Source organism: Furipterus horrens, unplaced genomic scaffold (genome assembly GCF_987537825.1).
Source record: "Furipterus horrens unplaced genomic scaffold, mFurHor1.1.pri manual_scaffold_2, whole genome shotgun sequence".
Taxonomy (NCBI): domain Eukaryota; kingdom Metazoa; phylum Chordata; class Mammalia; order Chiroptera; family Furipteridae; genus Furipterus; species Furipterus horrens.
The window spans coordinates 141,432,459-141,457,278 of record NW_028327172.1 but is presented as its reverse complement, the minus strand read 5'-3'; the positions used below and the strand labels follow the sequence as shown (position 1 = coordinate 141,457,278).

General features: G+C 35.7%; 2 protein-coding genes across 2 annotated transcripts; both read right to left on the bottom strand.

Annotated features, from left to right (window-relative positions):
* Positions 1-525: 525 nt before the first annotated feature.
* HSPA14 (heat shock protein family A (Hsp70) member 14) lies at positions 526-24,820 on the bottom strand. Its single transcript, XM_090266548.1, has 14 exons — positions 24,667-24,820; positions 23,528-23,608; positions 23,370-23,452; positions 15,769-15,817; positions 15,536-15,641; positions 14,652-14,742; positions 13,865-13,969; positions 12,407-12,568; positions 10,985-11,140; positions 8,564-8,666; positions 3,669-3,881; positions 2,922-3,095; positions 2,052-2,122; positions 526-1,195 (listed from the first exon to the last, which is right to left on the bottom strand). Exons 1-14 carry the CDS (start codon positions 24,721-24,723, stop codon positions 1,117-1,119), a joined length of 1,530 nt encoding a protein of 509 aa, XP_090122674.1. The 5' UTR covers positions 24,724-24,820; the 3' UTR covers positions 526-1,116.
* On the bottom strand, positions 18,708-21,291 carry MSANTD7 (Myb/SANT DNA binding domain containing 7). The gene is made up of 2 exons (XM_090266549.1): positions 20,683-21,291; positions 18,708-20,183 (listed from the first exon to the last, which is right to left on the bottom strand). Exons 1-2 carry the CDS (start codon positions 21,242-21,244, stop codon positions 19,660-19,662), a joined length of 1,086 nt encoding a protein of 361 aa, XP_090122675.1. The 5' UTR covers positions 21,245-21,291; the 3' UTR covers positions 18,708-19,659.

The window sequence follows — 24,820 nt, the reverse complement described above, 5'->3', positions numbered from 1 at the left end:
TCAAAAGGCTGCTTCTTTTTGGACTTAGAATCAGATCTGAATTCTTTGTGCTTCTGTTAATAATTTGATGAGAATAATCATGAAAAATTTTACTTTTGGTTTTTGTATCGTTAGAAATAGAAAGATACTGTCATCTATCTCCATAAAAACTAACTATAATAACAAAGCACATCCACAGTTTGAACAAGCAAAAATACAGCAGTTTTTGAATTTTGCCACTGAGTAAAAAATATTTCCTCTTCTCAAGTCTGCTGGGCCTTTGGAGAGAAATAAATGGAAAATCCTCTGTTGGTAATAAGATCTGGAGTCTAATGTGCGCTACTCACCTTCCACCTGTTTCCTCAATATAGGTAGATTACTTGTCTTGTTTTATTTAGAGAATAAGCTTTTTTGTTAGTAACCCACTGAGGAGGATCTCAATGTCCTAATGAGTATTTTCTGATGAACAGAATGTGGCTAGCCCTCTTTTAAAAATAAAAAACAGACTTTTATTTCAGAAGAGCCCCATGTTTGTTTATGAGGAAACAATCCAACTAAACAAAACTGTAGAAAAAGTAAAAGCACCTCCGATATATTTCCCTTCACAAAAGAAGCCACTATTTAAAGTGTTTGCTGTTTTGTCTTTTAGACTTTTTTCTATGTGTCACATGCATATCCATACACAATTGTTCAGTTTACGAGTTTACTTTTTTCTTTTAAGCAAAAATGGCATCTTACTTTGTACATGGTTCTGAATTCTTTCTCATTTAATACCAAACACTTTTTAATTGTTCTCTTAATCATCTAATAAGACAGTAGACTTTTTAAAATTTGAAGTTATAGAAGCAAAACAGTTTTAGGAACACAATGTTAAATCCCAGTAAAATGTCCTTCAGTCCACTCAATTTAATTTTAAATAGCTTCATGATAGAAAAAGTTACTTATATTTCCCACCAGTGATTCATCTTAAATGGAAAACAAAAATAGGTTGCAACATTTATCAATATATTGTAGTTTAATAGAAACATAGATTATACAGTTTATCCAAAAGTATTTTAATATAAACATCACTTATAAACAAAACCAAATAATGTTGCTATTTTAGTTCTAAAAAAAATTCATGGTTTTTCTAATACACTAAGATGCCACCTCAATAGTGATTGCTTCACATTTTCCAGTCTCTTGATCTGTGCACGTCACATGTAAAGATCCATCCCTACATAACAAAAAAGATAACATTCCATAAGCTCATTTTATTAAAACAGAAAGACCTTAAGAAATTACTTAAGGACTTTGCAGAAACGAGATAATTTTAATTTTTGAAAGAAGAGTATTAAGATAAGGAAGAAACAATTTCAGTGCCTCTAAATGTAGTATCATATGCTATAATTACATAGTTGTTATTAAAAAGTTCCTCCTAGACCTAGAGACAAAGGTTATATTTCTTGAAAAACCATGATGATGACCTTAACTTCAAGACTTTATTCAAGCTCAAGACGCATCATTCCACTTTCAAGCCCAGGCCAATTCAAAACTAGTCTAATAAATTCGATATTCTTGCTAAGTATGGTTTCTAAAATGGATTCCCTAGAATGTTAATTCTGAAACAATTTACTTGCAAGACATAGTGTTAAGGATGAACTGCTGTTAAGGAAATGGTAACAGCTGGATTTATTAAGTAATTTATTTCCTAGAGATTTTATTTAGCAATATTGAAATAAACATCCTTTTATAATACAAATAATATGAATTATGTAAATCTTAGAAAATTATATTTAAAATTATTAAAAATTATACCCCAAGTTGCATGAACACGTTTTTTGGTTGACTATACCCAAAATAATTAAAGAGTTCATAAAAATTTTAGAATGCAAATGACCTGAGATATAATTTTCTTTGTAAAATATAGTAATTCTACAGGGCAAAAAAATGTAAGTCACTAATAAAACATTGATAAGTTTTTACTAAATGATTTTCCCAGAATAACAATGGGCTGAAGAAGCAATAAACTAACAAAAAAGGTCAAGTCTCAAAATGAATTTTTTTAACATCAGAAGTAGTTTAAGTTTTACCTTTTCATAGTAAGAACAGCTAATATGTCATGTAATCCATTTTCTTTTTTATTTAAATCTTGGAGTATAACCTGTTTATACAAAAGTAACACAAAGATGATTCAGTACTTTGACATATTAATAAACAGATGCATCAATTATTCCAATGGACCAAATCCTACTTATTACTGAGACAATGCTTTTAAAATAGGGCAGTTTTAAATTCTCCTACCAGTTATCAAAATTTAGAAAATAGGATTAAGCATTCTTAACTATGAAATAAAATATCTCCTCCAGGAGGGCATAGAAGATAATATATTTGTCCCTCTTTAATGCCATGTCCTAGATTAAAATGATTGTAGACTACTTTTCTTTTTGGTAATTAAGCCATACCAGTAACATGTAAATTATATTTTCATAAGCCTTTTATATATACTTTTAAAATTTTAAATGTTTTAAATACACTTGGAAAACCTAGCTGAAAGAAATCTGTGGCAAATTCTTTTGTACAACTAAGATTATACATTTGTAAGTTAGAGATATTAATGACTTTACTTTAAAATTTCTTGGTTACCTAAAGAGAGGTAAACCAATACACCAAGTTTGGAAGTAACTTTTCAGATTTCCTCTGCCGTGTACCTTATCACTAAGGAGGGTCAAGGGCTCAAAGAGAAAGAATATTAATCCAAGTTTTATTTTGTTTTTATTTCCCTGTCCCTCTTTCAAATTAAAATTGCCTATTTTTTCTTTCTTACAGAAACAAATAAGTAGAAGTAATCCATTCATAAAAATGTGTTAGCTATCTTATATATATTTTCTATTAATTGATATTAGAAAGAAAAGCTAAACAGTTTCATGTAACTAATTCATAATCCAATTTTATGTATTCACCTGTGCAAATTTGCTTTCCTCTTTTGTAGAGTTTTTCCCCTCAGACTCATAGAGTTCAAGGCATACTGAAGATATACTTCCTGGGGCTTGTAATGTGTGTTGTCTTCGAGCTGGCAAAGGAGTCCCTGATGGAAATAGTACTGTGAAACTGTTGGCTCCTGATTCATCAACTCCCTAATAGGCAGGAAAATATGCATATCCCTATTAAAAATGTAATATATATTTCTTGCTGATAATTGTTGCAAACTGCAGATAGACAAGAGAGGAAAACAGAAATAATCCTTAATCCCAACCCACTTTAAAAATAAATTAAAACAGCCCTGGCCGAATGGCTCAGTTGGTTGGAGCATCATCCCATACACCAAAAGGTTGCAGGCTCAATCCCAGTCCGGGTGGACACGAGAGGGAACTGATCAATGCTTCTCTCTCACATTGGTGTTCTTCTCTCTCTCTCTTACCCCACCCTCTCTAAATCAATGAATATGTCCTCAGGTAAGGATTTAAAAAAGAATTGAAATTATCTCTGTACTTCTATTAGAAATTTATGATTAAAATTACAGTTATTTAAGAAATTAATATGGTACATAAACTAACTTAAAAATACATAAAACCCATTAGAAGTAAATTATAAATATAAATTTTAAAATTTTACCAGTAATTACAAAGTTTTATTGTAAAAACATGGTATGCACAAATACTTATATCAAATTTATTATCACTTTTATGGGAAAGAAAAGCTAAATGTACCTTAACTAAAATATCTTTGGCTGAACACTCTATATTAAGAAAGTCTTCCACTAAAAGGCCTTCTTTCCCAATAAGTATTCCTGCCTCTATAGCTGCACCAATAGGGATAACCTCATCAGGAGGGATAGAATTTAGAAGCTCAACAGCTGGGAAAAGATCTTTAATCAGTTGCTGTAGTCTTGGAATTCGAGAAGACCCTCCACAAAGGACAACCTAAAAAATAAAAATAGTTTTCAGCTTTTTACTTTTAGAACATTTTTTTCTCAAAATTGTGTAATAGGCTGACTCATCTTTATCACATGTAATGGTATAATATAAGAAACCGTATTTTAACATTATTTTATGTTACACTTACCACATAAACTTATATAATAAATCATTGTCTCTGAAAAACTTTATGTAAAATTGCTCCTTTTTAAGCTTGTCCCCTAAATCACCTGGCTGATAGCTAACAGGCTTACCTTCACAGGACTACAGCAAACAAACACTGAAATCAGGAGAAGCATCATCTCATACCCTATGGCTATACACCTGGGCTCATCTGCAGAGGGAGCAGACAAAAAGAACCTTTTCCCAGTTCCTCCTCAGAAGGGATAGGACTACATACTTTCACAGCTGCTGCCTGAGGGCCTGACTTCTAAACAGCCTGTATCTAGGCGCTGATTGGGATTGTCTTGGCACACCCTCAACTACTAAGAGCCAATGAAAACAAAGATGGTAGCTTAGATGTTTGAGAGGCAAGAAGGAGCTAGCGTAGGCCTGATTGACAAGGTATATCTCCTACACAAACCAGTCTGTCAAGACTGGAAGAGGTGGTAGGTTTATGTAATATATAGAAACCAACACAAAGAGTCAAGAAAAATGAAGATACAGGAGAATATGTTCCAAATAAAATAAGATATATCTCCAAACACTGATCTTAATGAAACATCGATAAGTGATTTTACCTGACATAGTTCAAAGTAACAGTAATAAAGATGTTCACTGAAGTCAGGAGAGTAATGCATGCACAAAGTGACTGAAAAGAAGTATCGATAAAGATAATTTTTGAAAACTATAATGTTAATAATGGTTTACACCTACTCAGAAAATAACTTTTTTGGTGAGCAATTTGGTAATAAATACCAAGTTTTAAAATTTCAGAATTAACTCCCAAATTTAATTTTCAGGAAAGCAAGAATGTTCACATAAGCCACAAAGACTACTGTTTATAAAAGCAAAATAACCTACACAACCAACATCAAGAATTAGTTTTATAAATTATGGTACGTCAATGCAATAAAATACTGTGCATTATTAAAATTGCAATTGTAGCCCTGGCTGGTGTGGCTCAGTGGTTGGAGCATCATCCCTGTAACCGAAAGGTTGCCGTTCGATTCCTGGTCAGGGCACATGTTTAGGTTGCGGGTTCATCCCCAGTCTGGGTGTGTGCAACCCCCAGTCCCGGTGCAGATCCCCAGTCTGGGTGCATGTGAAGGCAACCAATAGATGCTTCTCTCCCATCTCTGTTTCTCTCTCTCCCTTCCTCTCTAAAAAAGCTAATGAAAATGCCCTTGAGTGAAGATTAAAAAAAAGAAAATGCAGTTGTAGAACTTGGGAACCTGGTTAAAATGGAGGGATTAATTACATAAATTCATCTATATGCCCTTCCATAAGTCCAATAAACTGAGAGTAAAGGGATTTAAGAAGATATAAATGGAAGAGAGGTCTTAAACTTGAAATCTTAACAAATTTAAAAGGTGCGATGTAATTGTCTTAAGGCAGATGAAGTTTGAGATAACCAAAAAGAAAGCAAAGTAGTTTGACTCAAAAAATCCTAGAGTGGTTGGGGTCTTGGAAGCACCAAGCATACACAAAGCGAGGGTGTAGCATGGAAGAGAAATCATGAAAGCCTGGTACAGAGTTACTGGACCCCCCACAACCCCTCCCCTAACCCAGACAGGTGGCCACCAATACCTTCTCCCACTCAGAGACCAAGGTCTGGACCACAGAATTATGGGACTTGGGTACAAAGTGGGCATGATGCTGAAAACAGGGGAAATAAGGGAAAGTCTGCATATTAAAGACAAAGAACCCTGAAGCTTTCTGCTCTCAGAAGGCCAGATACCAGACATGTTCTTTCAAGCAAGAGATCAGAGACTCCCTCTGGAAAAACCAAATACTCGTAAGACTAGACTGCCAGATACTAAAATGAGAAAGGCGACAGGCCTAAGAATAGAGAAAGAGCAAGGGTTATGGAAGCACACTGCCTGAGTTTCGACCCTAGCCCCATCACTTACATGGCAGCATTAGGACTTGTAGCAAAGTACTCAACCTCTTTGGAAACCTCTTAGCTTCCTCATATGAAAATGGAGATAATAGTGCCTACCTCCTGGTGTTACTGTGTGGATAAAATGTTTTATGTACTTTAAGTTCAATCACTCCCTTCTCCTTCTCTGTAGGATGATTAGACATCCCTGCCAATTGCTACTGCCCTGACTTTGAAACCCTCTCTGTAGTGAAGTAGGTTTCCCAGCCCTACTGTCAGGCCCAGCCTCCTGTCTAGATTAGGACAACTGAATGTGAATACACTCAAGTGCACATAGCTAAGCAGAAACTTTAAAATCTGTGCATGTTCTGCAAGCTTTCTTCCTCTTTTCCCTCTGCCATGGGAACTGCATGTCCCTGTTAGCTGCTGCTTTAGCCTGAATCATAGAATGAAAAGAACCATTATCAGTGGACCTACAGCCACCTCCACCTGCCCACAGGAAACATAAGTGAGAAAAAACTATTTAACATAGACAACCATTGAGATCTGGGGGTTATTTGTTGGTGTTGACACACTAAAAACACAACTTTTTTAAAGTTCTCAAAAGCCTATATTTTAAAAACATTTGGAGAGGGAATCTTTAACAACATTTTAAATCCTAACAATGTATTCGCCTTCTGTTCAAACAATTGAGAATTGTACCATTTATGATATCCAAACGTCAGGGCTCCATGACCAGTTAACGAAGGAAGAGAACTTACATTAATTGATCACCTGTAACATGTCATACACAATATTTCATTTTATCCTCATAACAACCCTGTAGAACAAGTTATACTTATAATACTTACTTGTGTTATTACCCTCCTAATAAAAAAAGTAAGACTCAGGAAATAAATGATTCTCCCACTCTGGAACTATTAGCACTGTGAGTCTTCTGATTCAGGTGTGTCTGTCTTCAAGTCCATTCATTTCCCACCACTACTTTGCTACTATTATATACTCTTGTCTTATTCTTCATAATCCACCCTCTAACCTCCAAGCACCTAGCACAGTGCTTGACATATTATGAATGTTCCAAAAAATATTACTTATTGAATTGCAAAGAAAATTTTAAAATATGAGTTTCATCATATAGCATATACAAAGAGTTAAAATATGAAAACTTTCAAACTACAGGCAAATTATAAGAAAATAGTATTAAATATTTGTTATACATCTGAACGAAAAAGGAATTCATAAACTTACAGGCAGCTAAAGAAATCACAGTTAACAGACCAACAGATTTAAATAGATAAATAAATGAAACTTCTGTATGCCAAATACCCTTCTCCCAAATGGGACCAAAATTAAACACTATAGCACATGCCTCAAAAGAAAATTGCAGTAAATATTTAATATTCTAATATAAAATATCGGCACAAATAAAATTTAAAATACATATTTAAATAGGCAAAGAATATGAACTAAGTATTTACACACAAACATTAAATATTAAAAATAATCATTTAATAAAAAATATCAAGTAAAAATCTTTTTTTAAATTCTTCAATGGAAAGTTTATTTTTAAATGATAAAACTCAGAGCTAGCAAAGTAAAATGTATGTTCGTAGGTATTTCTGATAGGAGTGTTAGTTAATTCAACATTTTTGGAAAGTAACTGAAGGTAAAAATAGTCTTAAGCTATTTAAACTCTTTTACCCCAAAATATTACTGTGGGAATCTATCCTAAGGAATAATCCTAAGTATGGTAAAAGCCGAAGTCCAAATGTTGCAGGCATCACTGTTCTGAGGGAATAAAAGACACAATTTAGGTGTCCACAATAGAAATATGAAATCATCTATAATGCCTTTTCTTTTCTAGGATATTAAGACTCTGTTTAAAATCGAGTTGATGAAGACTATACAAAGATATGGGGAAAGAAACTGATTATAGGAATTAAGTAAAATTCAAAATTATACATACAAATTAGGTATAATTATTCTAAAATATAACACTTATGTTTTGATATTTTTCTGAATTTTCTTATATGAATACTATTTTAATAATGAAAATTTTAAAATTTACATATACTTTAAATGAATATAAATATTCTTGAAGAAAAAAAAATAAAAAATGGGAATGTTTTTGAAGTTCTCAAAATATTTTCTCATACCAGTAGAGAGAAGCAGTATGGTGTAATGGTTATGATCAGACTTAAAAATTCCACAGAGTTAAATCCTGGCTCAACCACTAACCAAATACTCTCCAAGAAATTATTTATCTCTCTGTACTTTTATCCCTTCACTTGTAAAATGGGAATAAATAATAGCACATATCCCATGAGTAGCTGGTGAGTATTCAATGAGTTAATCCAAATAAAACACTTAGAAACAATGCTTGACACATAGCAAACATTCAAATACCCGTCAGCACTGCTTATATATTAAAAAATATACTGAAAAAGAATTATTTTTTTTTGCTAGGAAACTGATAAACATATCATTAGTCCTTACTCAAAATTTAATCAAGTTTCCTTACTCATTAACACAAACTCAGAAAATATTTAAATTCATAAAAATATTCTTTCAGTACCAAGTGACTATTTCCTAAATTCCAAGTCTGAAATTACTCCTAAAGTAAATAAGAAAAATTTAAAAGTATTACCTTGTTGATATCATCTGCTATAAATCCACTTTGTTCTAAGAGTGCTCTGATTGCTTCTATACATTTATTGAAAAGTGGAGAACAGAGAAGTTCAAACCTTGCTCTGTATACACACACAGAGAAGAGAAAGACAAAGAAAAAAGGCTTATATAATTAAACAAGACATCTTTTTCTTGTAAAGAGTAATGCCAAAACCTAATTTGACAGTTCTCTTAAGAACAGGTTTATGATCAGAACAGGATATTTAGCACCCACCAATGTAATACCATGGGGGGTAAAATCTAAGTATTTATCTTACAAATGTATGAAGCAATTTAAGATCAAATTCAAATTAGAGATTCTTACCCATGGCCTACTGAGAGGTTTTCCATAATCTAAAGAGGAAGATTCAATGTATGGCAGTCCCAACAATAAATCGATTGATCCAAATCAAACCATCATTTAGAACTGTTCGCTATTTTTATATGTTAAAAGTTTAAAAACTTACTTCTATTTTTCTTTATAATCTAAGACTATATTGTACCTAAATTTAGCTCTTTGGCACCATCTGAGAAATCCGAATGCTAGTATATAGTTTTTATGCTATTACAGTTGTTGATTTTTCCCCATTTGCCTCCTTTCCATCCAGCACTGTCACTCCCTCAGGCAATACCCCCACCATTGTTCATGACCATGGGTCACACGTCTAAGTGCTTTGGCTACTCCATTTCCTACACTGTACTTTACATCCCCCTGGCTATTCTGTTACTACCTATTTGTACTTCTTAATCCCCTCACCTCTTCACTCATTCCCCCACACCTGCCTCCCATCTGGTAACCATCAGAAAGCTCTCTGTATCCATGATTCTGTCTCTGTTCTTCTTGTTTGCTTAGTTTGTTTTATAGATTCAACTGTTGATAGATTTGTATTTTTTGCCATTTTATTGTTCATAGCTTTAACCTTCTTCTTTTTCTTAAGTAAGTCCCTGCTAGTATATAATTTTAAGAACAATCTATGTTCATGAAAAATGTACTCCCTAATTAAATACTGAACTTCTTAGATGCAGACAACTGATTTTTAAATTTATTTTTGCTATCTCTAGATACTGAAATATACCTTATGGTTGCAATCTTTGTGATAAAGGCAAAATTTTCTAACAAAAAAATTTCAAATTCTAATACATTCTTTTTTAAAATATATTTTACTGATTATGCTATTATAGTTGTCCCAATTTTTCCCCCTTTGCCCAGTAGCCCCCTTCAGTCCAGTAATCCACCCCCCTTAGTTAATGTCCATCAGTAGTGTGTGTTAAGTTCTTTGGCTTCTCCACTATCTGTACTACATATTCTTAAAAGATCTGTTAGCACTGCTAATTTCCTGTGACCATGAGCCACATGAGACTATTGAGTACTGGAACTAAGTGCTCCTGAGAAATTGAATTTTTGTTATTTTTTCTAATTAATTTAAATTTAAATAGCTACAAGTGGCTAGTGGCTATTGTATTGGATATGAAGAGCCAGAATATTCAGAAAAGCACAGGAAGCATGAGGAAGCTAAACTGTAACAGCCAGATGGAGAAAGAATTTAACAAAATATAGTCAGTACAATCCTAAAATTAATATAATGCTATAATTCTGGAAGTTTTCACTATGTTTCCAAGTCGCCTATTAGACTTTGGGGAAGTTTAAATGGTTTAGTGGTAGCTACTATTATTGTTAGTAATATGCAATGTAAAATAAGGCAACATCCTCCTTTTGGACTTTCTGGGTAAAAATTCAATCCCTTGTAACTCAAAGACATGGGTATTAAAAACAATTTTATGTGCATTATACCTGTGTTTACTGAATGTCACAAAAGCTATTAAAATGTAAAATGTTGGTTATGGATGACAGAGCAAACAAACCAAGATAAACATCAATTTTTAGTATAGTGTAATAATTAAAGAGTATCAACTATGGCTTCCTCACATGTAAAATAAGGACAATGTGTTGTTGTGAGAATTCCATGAATTGATACTTAGAATACAGGCTGCCACACAGTATTAACCATTAATTTATAGTAAACAACCATTGAAACATATGCAAGGCCCACATCAAATTTAAGTACCAAAGAAGTAATGGTCACAAAGGTGGGACTGCCATTTGGTAAGAGAAATCTGAAAATCTCAAACTTAAAAGTCTCCTCTCTCCTCTTCCTTAAAAGACCTAGGATGCCTTTTTCACACACTGCTATTTACAAATAACAAGCAATCACAACTAACGTAATTACTTTGGGAACGGTTACTTAAAAACTAGATCTCAGAAGTAAAGACAGGAAAGCTCTCCTTTTATAGATAGCGAATAAATCTCAATGAGCAAACAAAAAACGCAAAGTGGGAAAATTATACTTAAATATGAATGCACTTGAAATTTTTATAAAAGTTTTTTGAACTTCATTTCTACCTGGACACCGTGCAGTCAAAATCTTGACCTTCATATAATGAGTCGAGGAAACAATTGGCACTTCCCAAGGTCGACAAAGAATGTTTTGCAATGTCAGCACTATTCATCAGTTTCACCATGGCTCGGGCATTTCCTCTGATGTCATGTCTGAAGGATCTAAATTAAAAATATAATCTCTGTAGTTTAAAAAATTACTATGTCATTTAGAATTAATTATAACTAAAACTTGGATAATTCCATATTAAGATAATAAGCAACCCATGAAGCAGTATTAATACCATATTTTAGTATCTGGCTTCCAACCCTCCAAAATCTCTGAAAAAAATTCTCTGCAATTAAAAGAAGAGTCTTTTCAAGAAAAACCAATAACCAATATACTTAATACTCTTGAGAATTGCTGCATTCTGTACCCTTAATAAATAATAGAGGGTACTTTGAAGAAAGCTGAGTAGCGGTCTTTTTTTTTTTTTTTTTTTTTTTGGTAGATGAAACAAATGGAGGTTGAGGGAGACTGATATAACTGGGCAGAGTCTCATATTTCACCCATTACAGTTACAGCACAATCATTGTTTCATGGTACAAAATTATCTGTCCAGCATTAAAAAAATAAACATACATAATATGTAAAATTACAGTTCCTCTGCCTCCAAGACGAATGAATAAAACTGCTTGAGAAGCAGCGATCAATGGCCTTGTTTCTAAACATGTTTCATATTTGGAATTGGGAGTAAAATTAACCATGCTCTACCTTGAATTGGAACACCTTTATAACAAAAAGTGATATAGGTCTTCATTTAACAAGTGAGAATTACCACCTTTTCAAGACTTTTTTACCCAGTTAGCCAAACTGATGAAAACACTGTTTCAGCTACATTCTTTTTTAGAGCAGTAATGTCCAAAATATAACCTTTATGTATTATATTTGGCTCTTGATATGCCATACAAGATTAAAATTTTAAATGGAATAATTACATCCAGTAACAAAACTAAAATATTCCTTGTGGTAGTGGATTAATAATTAAGTAAACACTCCATTCATTCCCTGGAATGTTACTATAAACAATGTAATCTTCATCAAATCTAAACTTCTAAAAACTGTTCAGAAGACAGTGAGGCCTCAGTGCCTGTACTTTCCCCTTCATCAAGACATAAGAGCAGCACATGAAGAATTAAGAAATTGAACTTGAGATCCAAGTTCACACATTTCAGTATCTGGTAATCCCTTAAATTAAGTAAAAAATCCAAGCACACTGTACCAGGCAGCTTGGCCTTTGCTTCCTCATATCTGCCTGGATAGACAAAAATATCCAGTACATTGGAAAAAAACACATCCTCCTTCAAATCAAAACAATTCCAAATCAGAGGAAAAAAACTAAAGGGAAATCTCAATCAAAATATATCATCAAATCCATTAGTACTTACCTCTGAAACTCAGAAGCTAGATGCTGTGCTAAGGTTTCTGTAAAATGCGTACCTCCAATATTATAATCAGTGTTTGTTGAAAGAACACGATATATTCCACTGTTAACTTCCATGACACTGATGGATAAGGATGTTCCTCCAAGTTTGAACACTAAAATATTGCTTAGAGGAGATAACATGTGTAAGTTATTAAAGAATCACAACATTTTAAAGCTAGGTTGGACTTTTTACAGGAAGGAGTCACTTAGTTTAATCCCTTTAAATCACAAATGAGGAAACCGAAAATCTCACATAAGTAACTTAGGTTGTCCTTGGTCATCACTTATTGATCAATCAAGCCTAAAAATCAGAGCTCTTGATTTTAAGTTAGTTATTTTGTGTTTAGTTGTGCTGGTGAAATTGCATTCTTCTGAGTAACTGGAGTTCAAAACACCGACTTTTCAAATAAAGAAAAGATTTGTGATCATAGTGAATTGTAAGAGAATTAAATATAAAAATTGTGTTAATATTATCCAAGTTACTACTGCAATAACATGTTCCATTAAAATAAAACATAAGCAAAACCAGGAGCTAATTTCCTATGTACCAAAATTTATAGTTTTTGATATTTTACATCTATCTAGTTTACCCAAAAATAATTTCCTTGTGATTTAAATATATTAATTTCTTTACCCAAACTGTGAAATATGAATAAGGTTAAACAATTAGGGAAAATTAACACATCTGAATTAATTTCTCTAAAGTTGCATGGTATGTCAGGTCTATTATGACAAGTTTTCCCTGACCTGTGTGACTTAGTTGCTTGGGTATCATCCCCCAAAGCAAAAGGTCGCCAGTTCAATTCCCAGTCAGAATACATGCTTGGGTTGTGGTTTGATCCCAAGATGGGGTGCGTGTGAGAGGCAACCAGTTGATGTTCCTCTCCCTCTTTCTCCCTCTCTTTCCCTCTCTAAAACTAAATAAATAAAATCTTAAACAAAAAAGATAAGTTTGACAACTAAATTAGGAGTATGTTTTACTGTTTCAGAATCAAAAGAATTCTTAAATCCCCGTGCTGGATTTCTTGCCATCTCCTGTCAAGACAAGTGTATATAAACCTTCTCACTGGTTATAAACTCATTTAGTAATTGAAATTGGTAGTAAAATTAAGTGTCCTAGCTTGACTTGGAACGTGGCTGGGATTACAAATTTCACATCTATCTCCATCAAAGGGAAAAGATATGGTGACAAGAGAAGGACAGAAAAGCTTGAACTCCCCTCCTGCTATATAACCTTTCTCTGCTTTCCCAGGACATTGTGCTCATCTATTCGAAAAACTCTAGAGGAGAGTTTTGATGTTTTTTTTCATTCATAAAGGCTTGTAACCACTGCATTTTATAATAATCTCTATGATATAATTGCTATAATCTAAAATATTTTCTGCACTGAAAAACTTAAAGCTGCAAATATGGTTTTTACCTTTTTCCAGTGGGGGAGTCTTGTCCAATTCCATAAGCCAGGAGAGCTGCAGATGGTTCATGGATTAACCGCAAAACATTAAAGCCTGCAGCTTGGGCTGCTTCCCTGTGGACAATTTGCTTTCAATGAATTTAATATCACATGTTCAAGTTTACATTCTATAAAAGTTCTGTTAAAGATTTTATGCAATAGCAAATAAGATTTCATAAATAGAACATGAACAGTAATGATCTTTACAAGCAAGAAAATAGAACACAAGAAATGGATGTAACTCTGTAAGAGTAGGTCATTTTCCATTTAAAATAATAATGTTCAGAGTCTATATTCTTAAAGAAAATAACACGTGCTTATATTGAACAAGGAAAAGAAAGCTCTCAAAAATGCCCCTGCTTACAAACTTTAGATCTAAAGTGAAGAAATACTTGCAAATATATTCTAAAACTGCATATTTTTATACAATTCCAACATAAACCCTAATTACATAAAACTAAGGCAAAGTGATTCATAAACATCAACTTAACTTGGTAATTACAAATATTTCCAATCAAAACAGCTAAAAAGGTACATCTAATTTTATGTTCTCTTGCCATTTCATAAAAGATAGAAAATACTGATGATCATTAACATACTTTTTAGCATATTATTTACCTATACACACATATTTACAATACAATTTTATTGCCCAAGGTGTTTTCAAATGCAATTTTATTTTTTACTATATGGTTGTATTGTGAAATTTGTATTTCCTTTAACTAAGCAAAGAAGATAAAGCCCATGCTATACTTACCCAAGAGCATTTTTTTGCTTTTCTCCAAAATCAAATGGAACAGTAATAACTACATCATTTGCATCTGAGCCCAAGACAGAATGTGCTGTTTCTGTATATTAAAAAATATATAAAAATAAATTCTGATGACACAAAAATATGTCAAGAGATACTTTGAGTTTATCAATTTGTAGCCAAGATCTTCTAACTATAAAGATTTCCCAGTCTACTTGTTTGTCCCACCCTGTTGATTTTCTTTTCTTGCTCTCTTAAATCATGCACTACTTTTGGTGGTTTTGTTATAGTTTGTGGACACAGAACTAGGTACTATGTCCTAGTTCTAGGTGCCTGGCTCTTAAACTTCAAAGTTTCAACCATCTTCCAAATTAGACTGGTTTCCATTGAGAATGAGCTTCTAATGTGTCAATGTAAAACAAACAGCACGATGTTAGTGCAACACATTAAAGGACTGCCTTACGTCCCACAAGTTCATGACATAATCCCAGAGCTGATGTGAGCTTTATCAATCATCTACTCCAAAACCTCCAAAATTGTTCCAAAGAATGCCACTTTGCTCCAGCCCTCGTCTGAAGTGATGAAACCAGACCTATTTAACTTGCCTAAATACTGTTGAGAATGAACTGTCAGTCTTAAAGAGGAATATATAATATTCACTCTTCATTGCATTTATTTAGCCACTTTATCTTAGCAAGTTTTGAAAATGCTAATCTAGCCCAACCATTTACATTATTTATAGGGAAATAAGTCATTTAACTACAGTCACGTGGCCAACTAGTGGCCTAGTCAGATTACTGCTAATCTGTTTAATCATCTGCTTCTCCCAGGTCAAAAAATACATCTAACTTTAGATCAACTTTTAAAAGACTTTTTCTTTAGCTCAATACCTTTCATTTTACTAAATATCAGTCTGGCAACATCTTCTGGATTAACAAATTTTGTTTCCTCTCCAGTATCTATTTTATATCGTAATTTCCCATTTTTTTCAAAGACCTAAAAGAAAATTATAAGTGTGTTAAATAAGGAATAATTTAAATAAAAATACAGTTACAAATCCACATTATAGGTGAGCACCTTAGCAATTACTTTGTGTAAGGGGGAATAACAGAACCATACTCACTAAACATTTACTTTCTGTGATGTATTTCTGAGCTTGTGGGTCATCAGAGCTGTCCATAAAGATAAAAGATAGTTAAGTATTAAAATCAGTATTGTTCATATATAAGGTTTAAAGGACACTTTTTAAATAATACTGAACAAATATAAAAATATAAACAAAATTAAGTTGCTTGATATTTTAAAAAGTCCAGTACTATAGACAACTGGATTAAATGGAAATTTACAATGGTTATAGTAATTCTATTAAAGTATCACTCTTTGCATTTGAAAGTAAATAGCTTTTACTTGTTCTGCTCTTGCTGCTATTAAGATGCTATACATTTGGGAGTGATTCTTCATAGTATCAATGATTTTGCTATATACTTTCACATCTATAATCCTGAAAACCCAACCACTGAGATACTAAGGGCAAACCAACTTGTCCGATACCATTTTTGGTGGTTGGTCTGACCATGAATCAACATCCAAAATCAAGAGTGAGCAAAAGTATGAATGTTATATATGGAAGGGTGCAGAGTGTTACAGGTAGGTAGGTCTATTATGTCCTATATAAAGTGGGTACTAAATCAATGTGCATTGCAACGAAAAAAACTAATGGGTGTTATGTTGTTCAAAATAGTATTACCAGTTTATGCAGACTATAAAATGTTTTCACATATATTTATCTCACTTGATCTTCGCAATAACTAACTGGGGTTAATTTGGCAGGTATTCAGTGGTAACAGGTTCACAGAGGGTCAATGACTTATAAGCTAATAAGGGTCAGGGTCAGAATTTGATCCTAATTCTCTGTCAGAATACAGTTGTCCACACTTAACCCAACTGCCTGGCAGTAAGATGGTACATGATTAAAGTACTTGGGCCCATTGAACAGAAATAGAAATGTCTAACCTTGGCTTAATTTTATCTAGAAATTAATGTGAAGTAAATCCTTCCCTTAAACCATTCTTTCAGGGGGCTGTGGCTATTCTGTTCAGAGACCAGTCTTAAATGTGTAACTAGGAGGTGAAAATTAATGGTGGCTAATTGCTGAAGGGTTACTGAGCATCTGATGACCCTAATCTGTATAAATAAAAGACAAAAGGGGTTTAAAATTGACTAATTTGGCTTAGAACTGTCTGAATACTTGTATATTCTTCATACTTTCTCACTACCACCTAAAAATTGGTAGAGAACAGGTAAGTTTTAAAAGAAAAAAAGATGAAGTGTGCCCATAGTAATTTTTTTTTCACCAGTATTATAATCTGTGCATATTTACCAATTGTTTTTTTCTGAACAGAATTTAAGTCAACCAGGACAATTTATCCTATTATGTGTAGGCTACATACCACTCAGGCAAGATATTTTCTGGGAAAGAACAGTTTATGGAAAATTATATAACTCTTAGAAATGGAAAATTATTTTTCAACTGCTATGCAGAGGGCCTCACTTATGTGAAGACAGAAAGCACACATAACTCTCAGAGCCACGTAGAGGCAAGACCCTGGAGATTAGCTAGCAGAAAAGCAGAAAGCGGAGAATGCAGGTGACGACAAATGATCACGGATAGCGCCAGAAAGTAGCCAACTGACCCACAACTACATACAAGTAAAAACTTTATTTGTCTACACCAGGATTAATTATGTAACAGAAAAACAGAGAGTGGTGGGAGGTTGGCACACACAGCACCTCATTTACATCACGATCTTTAGGAGGCAAGAGTGTTAATCCTACCATTGTATCACAACCTTCACCAGCAACGCCACTTTCTTTTCCTCTTCCTTCCTTGTCTTTGCAGTCAGCAGGCCCCTGGACCTGGCACACACTAGCAATGATGTGCTACAGGGCCTTCCTTCCCACTGCTGTCAGTCTAGTGCCTTCTAGGTGTGTGAAAGCATTTTTACACTCATCTGTTCATTTGACCCTCACAACATTCCAGTGAGGTAGATAGGATAGTTACGAGTTTTCCACTTTAAAGGTGAGGATCCTGAGTTACGGAGTGGTGAAATGACCCACCTAAGGATGTACAGGTAGTAATGGTTGGGCCTAGAGCTTAGGCAGGATTTCTGGGTTTTTTTCATACAATGTCCTCTTATTACAACTTTCCTCCTCTTAACAGTATTTTGCCCATTTCTGTTTACCTCTTTAAGACTTTTCCCTTTAGTTTTATTCCCACATTAAGTTTACTTCACCCATTACTTTTCACAATACTACCTCCAAAGTTTAATTCCACTTCTGTACTTTGCACTTCTCGTCTGAAATAAATCCTTGCCTATGTATTTTGCTACCATTAATAGATTAACATAGTATAGGCCTAATTGTTCACCAAGTACTTCCCTGTTTTTCAAGTCTACCTACCTTCATTAATATCACCTAGTTATCACTGACACCTACTCCTCCATGTAACTGTGACAGGATTAGAACCCAGGAGTTCTAACTAGATTCCAGTGTATGCTACCATACCAGCTGCCTCCTACATCCATCAGCCACGCATTGGAGCAGCTCATTTGCTTGCCATCTATTCATGGTTTAGGTATGTTCCCACTTTTTTTCTTTTCTTTTTTTTTTTTTTACTGTTTCTTCACTTATTTGTATTTCCAGCATTAAGCACCCAAGCCGGCAAAACATAAAGCCTCTGAACATGCTTTTATTTTTTCAGCCTCTAGGATGAATAAAAACTTTTTAAATTGGAAATATGGCTCAACACCTTTTCACATCCCAAAGGTATGTTTCTGGGGAAAACAATGTATTTGTTGAGAACATGTGCCTAAAAGGAGTTATCTATTACAGGCGGTCTTTATTTACACCACCCTCAGTAGTTCCCAAAGTTGTTCACTTCCACCACATGCCAACATCTAGGTGATCTTCCGTCTACACCAAGTGAGAAAAACTGACTTTGTAAAGTTTCCTAAAAGGAGAGTTTTCTAGGGATTCCCTTCTGTAACACATGAGACACTAACAAGGCTAATAGCAAATAATGAAGTTAGCTAAAAGAACTTGGGAAACAGATAGAATCCAAATTCTTTCCATGATATTCAATTAGCAACCCAAATTTAAAAATAAATAATTATGCATGTAAGGGACCCAAATAATATGGAATGCAAAAAATTTACTTACATTTAGTATTTTAAAAAACAGCCAGTATGTCATTGTATTAATTATTAATATGAACCATAACACATGATTGTGGTTCCCTGTCAGTTCTTAATTATATCCTTATAGAGACTAAGAACTATTAAAATGGAGGGAAAGATGGTATGACTATTGTATGCTTACGAGCAGGTATGTCATAGACATAGCAGTGAAAATAACAGAAAGATACAAATACATGTTGTGTCTACAGTAGCCTTGAGCTGCAGAGGATTTAAAAAAAAAAGATGACTTTAAACTCCAGAAAACAGCCAGGTTAAACAAATATTCAAGCAATGAGGTCACGGTATAGAACCATAATTCTATATCTTGTCAACTCACACGCCTTACATTTGCTTTACCTTGGCTAAGGTCATATACATTAATAACTTGTATGTGTATAGTGCTTTTAAAGTTTTAAACCCTTTCACATCTATTAGCCATTTTATCCTCACAACAACCCTGTGAGGTAGGCATGTCAGGAATTGTTACCTAGCTCCCATTTTAATGATGAGGAAGCTTGTGTAGATAGGTAAACTAAATTGCCTCACATCAGTGATAAAGCCAGGGCTAACTAGCTATCTGGACTTGGCTCCATCCGTTCCATTAGGCCACCTCTCACATATCCGAAGTCTTTCAATTAGTGGAGAAGTTTGGAAAAAACAACTAGCAAGTATATTCCTACTCCTCTGCATATTTATGGCTCTTTTTCTGAGAACATAGAAAAGCAGCCAGGGTACCCAAAGGCAAGTGTTTAGGATATACACCCTTTTGTAATGAGTTCCTAACTTTTGGTATTTGAAATTAACCTCTGAAGCAATTTTTCAAGCCCTAGCTGAAAAGCACCAGTTGCCTCTTCCACTGCTGTCGCCAAGCGTCTGACTGCGATCACGGCATCCCTTCGGAGCTCGTTGGCCGTGTCTTGCTGAGCACTGGCCTCCTCACCAATAGCAATCAGCCTGTCCAATTTTTCTTCCTCACGCTTTGAAAGTTCTCGTGCCAATCTCCTGTTTTCTGCCAATTCAGCTGCAATAGTCCTGGCCACTGACCGCCTTCTTCGCCTTGCCCACCTTGGAGGGAGCTCACTGGTCAAAGGCCTATCCACACCAGAAACAAAAGGAACTCCGGAAGAGGAGATTGGAGGCTGCTGTGTGGAGGCCACCCCAGGAGTGTTTCGGCAGGTGCTGGTGCAGGGACTGGGCTCACCGGACACACCCAGTGTGGTCATGGGGCTGCTCTGACAGGGAGCAACTGCACCTCTGAAAAGGTGGTGGGAACTGCTGTAGCTGGGGGTCCCTTGAGAGCACCCTGAAAAACAAAGCAACAATGTTGCAGAGAGGACATTCCTGCTAATGGAATGCATGGAGCCAACAGCAGAGTTGAGACAATTACAAAACTGTGGTCGTTCCTGCAAAGACCTCTTTCCACAAGGAACTGGGAATTCATTTCCTTAGTCTGGACATTTTAGCCTGTTGTAGTCTTACCTCCAAAACCTCCCCCTTACCTTCCTGAGCCCCTAGCTATCCAACCCACTCTATACCCACAGATATTTAAGTACCCATTATAAAAAATTCCAAAATATCTTGGTCCTAAAGAGTACTTCTATATTTAAAGAGTTCTAACACTTTACATACCTAGAGTCATAGTTAAGCACCTGGAGCCCCTTTTCTTACCATTAGGTTAAAAAAAATAAAAAAGGAAAAGAATAAAAAATACGGATGATGCTCAAGAGAACACCATCCAAACATATACTGCTGTTTAGAGCCAAGTGACTCTGGGACCCCAATCCTTCACGTTTGGGAATTACCTGCGCCTGAGGATTCATCCCAGGAGTCCTCAAGGTCACTGTTTTCTTGCATCTGGTCACTGATTCTCAGTTGACAATCCTCATCTGATTCCTTAACTGCTTTTAAGATAGGCTGACGATCTGCTGCCTGCGTGCTTTTTGCTCTCAGAATGCTGGTTCCCTCTTCCCCTGGGGTGTCAGAGGCCACTAAATTCTGATCATAGTGATTGGCCCAAGCAGCATCCTCCATTAAGTTGTCTGGATTAGTCACTACCTGATTTCGGAGAAGCTGATCCAAAGTATCATAAAATGGACAGTGTGGTGGGTCACCCATACTTGTGGCATGGGCAACGTATGTCTTTAAATATAATGCCTTCAGAACTTTAAACTTGGAGCGGCACTGACGTTCGGTGCGGCGGAAGCCTTCCTGTTGCATTCGCTTAGACACAGCCTGATAGACATCTGCATTATGATGCACAGTCTGGAGGCGCTGAATATATTCTGCCTCGCCTAGTATGGAGAGAAGAGTTCGTGTCTCCTGTCTGGACCACCGGATGCCCGCACTGCTATTGGAACTGGCCATAGTGGACTGGGAAGGAAGGCTAGCTGAAGAAAGCTCCTGGGCAGCAAGGCGCCGAAGGTGTGGGGAAGCTCTGGGTGCTTTCAGTCTATTTCCAGGAGTCAGCAGATTCTTTCCTTTCAGGGCTAATTGCTGAGAAACCAGTTCCAAGGACCAAATTTCTGGCTGGAAGGCCACAGGGGAATGAGTTATAGGAAGGGTATAAGGATAATTGCGACAGCAAGTTAAGCAGTGCTACCTGTAAGTAGGTCGCAAATGAGCAAAATGCCAAGACTTCTGAGAAAGCCCAACTCTGGGAGTTCATCCAGGATGGACACTGGACCAGGGGCTAAAAAAGGCCTTACTGGCTTGACAACAAGGGGTTTGGATCCTCCACGAAGGACAGAATGCTTCCAAGGCTGAAACTGGGTAAAACTGTCTGTAAAAATCAGCATTGTCTTGTAAGTAGACAGACAGAGATGGGAAACACCTAAAGCATGAGGCAGCTTACTCTGGAGAAGTGCTAGCAGCACCATAGTGTAGGTTTGTTTGAAGGGCACTCATTCTTCACTAACCTTGGCCTAAGCAGCATGCTGTGGCTATGTATTACCCATCTGACTGTCATCATTGCACGCCTTTGTTAAAAGACAACTTTCAGAGCCAGAAGTTATTCCTGTTAATACAAAGCTTTTTGTGTAATACAGCAGAAGACAATAACCTTATTAATTCAACTGTCTGCCCCAAAATAGCAGTATAAAACAAATAGGGCTACCAGAGGATAGCTCTATGGACATGTTCTATATCTTGATTGTATCAATGTCAGTATTTGGTTATGATACTATACTATATTTTGCAAGATATTATCATTGGGAGAAAGTGGTAAATCCAGCAATACACAGGATCTCTTTGTATTATTTCTTACTATAGTATATACAATTACTCAAAAAGTTCAATGAAAAAATCATAATGTTGGCTATTTACAGTGAATCTAGCTTTAACATCCATCTATAACTCCCTGCTTTTCCTCAGAATTTATAATTTTAATATCTTTAACACCAACTACTTTGTCTTCATCATTACAAAAATTTGAATTCTCTCTAAAATACTAGTTTTTGGCTTAGTGCATAGATATCCTAGGGAAAAAAAAATAAGTGTCAAGTTCAGTTTAACTACATGCAAGTAAGGAATAATAAAAATATCTGTATGTATAAAAAATAAATATTAAATTTAATCTACAATCCCAAAATCCTAAAATCAACTTAAGGAAATTTCTATCTGCATTTTCAACCCAACAACATAGAAAGGAAACTACCTGGGCTAAGGGTTAGAAGTCCTAAACTGCAATCCTGTCTAGTTCACTCCCCAAATTTAGGGTACCCTGATTTTCTCAATCTATAAATGGGGAGGGATTAAAACCTACCTTACCAATCATATAGGGATTTGAGAGGATTAAATAAAATAATAGATGTGAAAGCACTCTGAAAACTTAAAAACACTATATCAAGGATTACTAGTCCAGTGAAACTGAAACCCTTTAATTATTTTGGGAATCTATAATTTGAGGGAACATGAGTCTGGGGAAGCAAGCCTCTTTTAATCTTTTAATAATGTTACAACAGATGATTAACCTGATTCTTAAGACATTAATTAAACTGTTTCTCTAATGATTAAATTCGTAAGCCACTGGAAAAGCTAGTTCCCAGAAAAGTGTCACAAAAGGATCCAAAGAAGAAAATCCACAGTGCCTACCTAAATTATGACCAAATGTAATAAATTTTGCAAAAACCAACTACAAGGCAATGAACTCGTCAAATTCCCAATCTTTCTAGTTCCCATAGTTAAAAAATATAGATGTAAAAAGTCCGAATTACCACTGCTGAATGACACAAACTGTCAAAACTAAAGGAATGTTGGCATTTATCAATACAAACAGACGTGTCAGCAAGAAACAAATGTATGCGTGAATCATATCCTTGAAAACACTCAACACTAATCATCAAAGGAAACAGCCTACTGGGGTACTCTCTGAAATGACTCAGTCATAAAAAACAACAACAAAAAAAGGTATTTCTAGTTTAATTCCACATTATGTTTAGAATGTATAAACAGATTTTATTACCATATGTAAAAGTAGTATTTTATGCCATACCTTCTGCCAAGAATCTGCTTTACTTTCATTACTGTATTTGAAATATTTCTTATTCTACTATGTTTTGCTGCCAATCCAACAACCTGAAAAAGAGCAATATATTACAATGCATGTAATTTTTACTTATTTCAAAGCACAAAAATGTGGGGGAACAGTACCTCTTCATTTTCTGAGTAAGCAACAACAGCTGGAGTAACTCTGTCACCTGCATCATTTGCAACCACATCAGCCCGGCCATCCTGGAGAAAAACACACAACTATATTAAGTTTTTTTGAACGAAATATATAGTATTAGACATATTCAGACTTATGTGGGCATTACTCTGCCATATATGTAGAAAGAAAAATTGCTCAATCAATATTTTAAACTTGGAGGTTTAATTGCCACTATTAATTTCCTGGACTTTATATAAGGCCAACATTCCATGAAGAACTGCCACATTTGTTTCAGACTTCTCTGCATTGTCAATAATTGGAACAAACCTAATAACCTTTCTGTATCCAATAATAACAAGTCTCATTACACCACCCTTTCTACTTTTTTCCTCTACGAATACATTTTTCTTTCCCTTCCTACAAAAAACGAAGTGGCACGAATACCTTTGGCTTTTCCTTTCAAATCATTTGACGTTTAAACGCACGAGTGTCAGGGGTGTGCAGTATTATTGTTCCTTACAACTTCCCACTGATGAGAGGAAGGCCACAACTCCTTGACAAGCTCTATTAATTTCCAGAAAAACCAAGTCAGTAGACCACGCACCATCAACTCGCTTCCCATGCTTCACGGGATAAACACATCCAGTTCCAGAGCGCGGCCACCCCGCCCTTTCCAGGCAAACGTCCAGAAATTTCCAGGTCTCCTGCGGCCACTACATTCCTGAGACCCTCCAGGTTTTCCGCAGCCCTGACATCCCCAGGACGGCCCTAACCCGGGCCTCCCGCGCCCCCTACGTCCCCGAGGCTGCTGTGGGCCTCCTACAGCCTTGACGTTCCTGGGACCGCCCCCTTCAGGGCCTCGTGGAACCCACGATGTCTCCAAAACAGCTCCAGGCCTCCTACGGCCTGGACGTCCTCCGACCCCTCGGACCGACTTCTTCACGACCCTCCTCCAGGGCGCAGGTGGTCGTGTCCGTCCGGCCCTGAGCCTCGAAACTTCCCTTCAGTAACGCCTCTCCGCGCGACGTTCCTAGGCCGGTAACATGCCGTTCACAACGCCATAGGTAACCAAAGGACCTGGCCCTGCACTCAGAGAATGGGTTAGCTGACAGGCTCGTAGCCCAGCCCTTCATTCCCTCACCTTATAGACGGCCACACAGGCTGATGTGCAACCCAGGTGAACTCCGATGGCCGCCATGAGGCGGCAGAGACGGCAGCAGCTCTAAAGGGTGTTCGCCGGCTGGCTACAGGTCTCCAGCTCCCAACACCCCATCAGGCACCGCGGAGACTTCACG